This window comes from Electrona antarctica (genome assembly GCF_951216825.1).
Source record: "Electrona antarctica genome assembly, chromosome: 17".
In the NCBI taxonomy this organism is placed as follows: domain Eukaryota; kingdom Metazoa; phylum Chordata; class Actinopteri; order Myctophiformes; family Myctophidae; genus Electrona; species Electrona antarctica.
Genome location: NC_136798.1, coordinates 23,941,787 through 23,946,786, shown reverse-complemented (window position 1 = coordinate 23,946,786; position 5,000 = coordinate 23,941,787). Strand labels below are relative to the sequence as shown.

At 48.9% G+C, this 5,000-nt stretch overlaps 1 protein-coding gene across 10 annotated transcripts in view; it reads left to right on the top strand.

The window, feature by feature from the left end:
• Window positions 1-5,000, top strand: part of lama2 (laminin, alpha 2) — a gene marked incomplete at its 3' end in the record, with an annotated part of 276,178 nt that overhangs the window by 216,522 nt on the left and 54,656 nt on the right. For all 10 annotated transcript variants that reach the window (XM_079525878.1, XM_079525885.1, XM_079525883.1 and 7 more), the window contains 2 exons: window positions 1,717-1,795; window positions 3,574-3,705. In XM_079525878.1, the coding sequence (XP_079382004.1) occupies window positions 1,717-1,795; window positions 3,574-3,705 (211 nt within the window). The remainder of the gene's footprint in view (window positions 1-1,716; window positions 1,796-3,573; window positions 3,706-5,000) is intronic.

Here is a 5,000-nt window from a genome sequence, read left to right as displayed (position 1 = left end):
ACCAAAAACAACAACCCACAGACAGATGTCTACCTTTGTCGACATATGAATATGGAAAATGAATTTTCTACCTTCTTTTGTGTGCTTTCATCACTCGCTTTTCTGTTTCTTGCTGTTTCTGCCTTCCTTCGCCTCCTTTCATACTTTCACTCTTTTGTTCACTCGTTCCTAGCTTCTTTTCTCTCAGTTCACTTCAAACGCATTAGTGGTAAGCTGTTTCCACCGCGTAGACAGCTGATTGGTGCATCTCCCCCGGCCATCTCTCTATCTCTCTCTCTCTCTCTCTCTCTGTTGATGTTTGAGAAACTAGTGTTTTTCTCTTATGATACAAGAGTGTCTCGATTAGAACACTGGTTCTCAACCTGCGGGCCGGGCCCTCTGTTGAGCCATGAGGATTTTGCAAGTGGGTACCAAATAATAGGCAAACGATACGATTTTAATTATATTATAATATTAATATAAAAAAAAAAAAATGTCTTCTTCAAAATAGAACTGTACCTTGAAAATACTTTCCAAATCCAAGGGAATTGGATTGAAACTGAGTTCTCCTTACTCACAAAGGAGCATATGGTCCCTGTATTTACTGGTTTGGACACCCCAGAAAATGTACATCAAAATAAGTGATTAGCTCTCTCTCTCTCTTTCTATTTCAGTCTCTCTGACGCACGCACGCACGCACGCACGCACGCACGCACGCACGCACGCACGCAGCAATCAGCTCTCTTCATCTCCCCGGGTCACCCCCCCCTCTCTCTCTATCTCTTTTCCTGTGCTGTCTCTTCCAGCAGTAAATGTTGACGAGGTGGATGAGTTAATTAAAACTATAGCCACAAGGCTATAACGCGAAGGAAGACGGAGAGGGACAGAGAGTCACAGAGAGTGACAACACGCAACAACGAGAAGGCATGCAAATGTGGGAGAAAGAGCTCAAAAAGAGCTATAATAAAGCAGGAATAAATGACGTGATGGCTACACATGTCATGTCAAACATTTGGTCACATGTTGTCCCATGCCGTCACTATAGTAGGACTTGAGAGTGAGAGAGTATGAGAATGACATTAGGATTGTGTGCTATACGACCCCCATAGATATCCCCCCTCTCTGAAATGAGCCTAGTAAATTAAGGCTCAACATGCAAAGTTGAGTACTCTTTATGTAAATTACTTGTTGATATTTACTGCTATTATTTGGAATCTTTGTTTTGTTAATATATGCCCTGCTACAATGCACATTGTTATATACACGCGGTCACACGCACGAGGGGAACGTTGCGTACTGCGCGCGCACACACACACACACACACACACACACACACACACACACACACACACACACACACACACACACACACACACACACACACACACACACACACACACACACACATACACATACTTGCATGCTGCTGTGCACATTGTAAAATGTTTTACATAGCCACAGTTTAATCTAAATTTGCCTCTGGGATCAATAAAAGAAAGCAGATATTTCACTCAGTCTGACATCCACTCTTATAGACTGATTATTATTTTCCAACCTGCACAGCCATTTAAAATTCCTCTCCTCTCCTCTCCTGTCCCCTCCTACCCCCCTCTCCTCTCCTCTCCTCTCCTCTCCTCTCCTCTCCTCTCCTCTCCTCTCCTCTCCTCTCCTCTCCTCTCCTCTCCTCTCCTCTCCTCTCCTCTCCTCTCCTCTCCTCTCCTCTCCTCTCCTCTCCAGTCTGGCAGAGGAGTTGTACCAGAAAGTGAAGAGGTTGTTTGGAGACCCCCACCAGGCCACAGAGGACCTGAAAGCAGAGGTAACTGTTGTACAGTTTTACTTCTATCCTATTCTATCCTTGTCTGGTTTATTAACTAAAAGTAGCACAGAGGAATTTAACTTACTTGCATGGCATTGTAACCTGTATGTGTTTATTTTTCTTCATATATTTTCATAGATTTCATAGACTTTTTCATAGACTTTGTGTGAATGATCTCTATGCTTCTATACAGCAAGGTTGAACATCGTTAAAGCAGTGATGTATGTGATATTGTTTTGGTTAAAACATAAAGTGTATTGTAAAAACTTAAAGCATATTGTGATATTACACAATGCTCCGCGACTTCCCTCGTTTCGAACTTGAAATGTTCGACACGGCAAGTCGCTCGCTTTAGTGTGCTCAGTGGTGTCTCTCATGGCTTTAGTGTGCTCAGTGGTGTCTCTCATGGCTTTAGTGTGCTCAGTGGTGTCTCTCATGGCTTTAGTGTGCTCAGTGGTGTCTCTCATGGCTTTAGTGTGCTCAGTGGTGTCTCTCATGGCTTTAGTGTGCTCAGTGGTGTCTCTCAAGGCTTTAGTGTGCTCAGTGGTGTCTCTCATGGCTTTAGTGTGCTCAGTGGTGTCTCTCATGTCTTTAGTGTGCTCAGTGGTGTCTCTCATGGCTTTAGTGTGCTCAGTGGTGTCTCTCATGGCTTTAGTGTGCTCAGTGGTGTCTCTCATGGCTTTAGTGTGCTCAGTGGTGTCTCTCATGGCTTTAGTGTGCTCAGTGGTGTCTCTCATGGCTTTAGTGTGCTCAGTGGTGTCTCTCATGGCTTTAGTGTGCTCAGTGGTGTCTCTCATGGCTTTAGTGTTCTCAGTGGTGTCTCTCATGGCTTTAGTGTGCTCAGTGGTGTCTCTCAAGGCTTTAGTGTGCTCAGTGGTGTCTCTCATGGCTTTAGTGTTCTCAGTGGTGTCTCTCATGGCTTTAGTGTGCTCAGTGGTGTCTCTCATGGCTTTAGTGTGCTCAGTGGTGTCTCTCATGGCTTTAGTGTTCTCAGTGGTGTCTCTCATGGCTTTAGTGTGCTCAGTGGTGTCTCTCAAGGCTTTAGTGTGCTCAGTGGTGTCTCTCATGGCTTTAGTGTGCTCAGTGGTGTCTCTCAAGGCTTTAGTGTGCTCAGTGGTGTCTCTCAAGGCTTTAGTGTGCTCAGTGGTGTCTCTCATGGCTTTAGTGTGCTCAGTGGTGTCTCTCATGGCTTTAGTGTGCTCAGTGGTGTCTCTCATGGCTTTAGTGTGCTCAGTGGTGTCTCTCATGGCTTTAGTGTGCTCAGTGGTGTCTCTCAAGGCTTTAGTGTGCTCAGTGGTGTCTCTCATGGCTTTAGTGTGCTCAGTGGTGTCTCTCATGGCTTTAGTGTGCTCAGTGGTGTCTCTCATGGCTTTAGTGTGCTCAGTGGTGTCTCTCATGGCTTTAGTGTGCTCAGTGGTGTCTCTCATGGCTTTAGTGTGCTCAGTGGTGTCTCTCATGGCTCAAGTTCGCTTGAGACGGCGCCCCGACGTCGTATTCTAAAACTATACTTTAGCGGGGGTAAAAATAGTGACGGCAGCGGGATTTGAACCCGGGATGTGTAGATTGGGAGTCTAATGATTAGAGCAGCACACTACTGAGTTGGCTGCCAGAATTGGTTTTCAGGCTGAATTAGAATGTAAAAATGCCCTGCGGGTGCCCTTACTACTGCCTACCAAGGGTTGGGTCTTTGCCTAAGATAGTTGCTGTGTGTAAACATGTGGGTTTGCGTTGTTCCATTGTTTTGGGGTGACTGTTTGTCCCTCTGCTGCCCCCTACAGGTGTCAGGGAAGATGGCAGACCACCAGGGGAAGCTGGATGAGGCCCAGGATCTGCTCAACGCTGCCCAGGGACAGAGCAGAGAGGCTGGGTCTCTGGCTGAGCAGAACCAGGCCAATCTCACCGCCCTGGAGGTGCACATACGCGCACGCACGCACGCACGCACGCACGCACGCACGCACGCACGCACGCATGCACGCACACGCACACACGCACACACACACTTTGTTATGGAGTGAGAACAGGCTTGCACAAATAAGGCTATTCAGCGTGGAGCTAAATCATCCACTTCAAACCCTGGCCGATAGCTTACCGGAGTCTCCCAGGGATCTATTAGGACACCCCACCATTGTTTCCCCTCTACACCAAATGTATTTTTCGAACATATAGCTCACAAAACATGTTGCAACACAAGTGTTGTGAGCATGGAGATTGTCTGTTTTCTCCAAATGGTCCGTCATGTGCATTTAAATAACTTAACTGGAATAAATGGTCACTGCATGTACTATACAGGCTCGAGTGGCACCTGTCAGAGGGGAGCGTTGGGCGGGAGGAGTAGGACAAAGGCTCTGGTGTATGCCCTCCCGGTGGGGGCTCCTCACTGACAGGGGAGTCAGTAGGATACAACAGTACATCCTCCCGGTGGGGGCTCCTCACTGGCAGGGGAGTCAGTAGGATACAACAGTACATCGTCCCGGTGGGGGCTCCTCACTGGCAGGGGAGTCAGTAGGATACAACAGTACATCCTCCCGGTGGGGGCTCCTCACTGGCAGGGGAGTCAGTAGGATACAACAGTACATCCTCCCGGTGGGGGCTCCTCACTGGCAGGGGAGTCAGTAGGATACAACAGTACATCCTCCAAGTGGGGGCTCCTCACTGGCAGGGGAGTCAGTAGGATACAACAGTACATCCTCCCAGTGGGGGCTCCTCACTGGCAGGGGAGTCAGTAGGACAAAGGCTCTGGTGTATGCCCTCCCGGTGGGGGCTCCTCACTGGCAGGGGAGTCAGTAGGATACAACAGTACATCCTCCCGGTGGGGGCTCCTCACTGGCAGGGGAGTCAGTAGGATACAACAGTACATCCTCCCAGTGGGGGCTCCTCACTGGCAGGGGAGTCAGTAGGATACAACAGTACATCCTCCCAGTGGGGGCTCCTCACTGGCAGGGGAGTCAGTAGGACAAAGGCTCTGGTGTATGCCCTCCCGGTGGGGGCTCCTCACTGGCAGGGGAGTCAGTAAGATACAACAGTACATCCTCCCGGTGGGGGCTCCTCACTGGCAGGGGAGTCAGTAGGATACAACAGTACATCCTCCCGGTGGGGGCTCCTCACTTGCAGGGGAGTCAGTAGGATACAACAGTACATCCTCCCGGTGGGGGCTCCTCACTGGCAGGGGAGTCAGTAGGATACAACAGTACATCCTCCCGGTGGG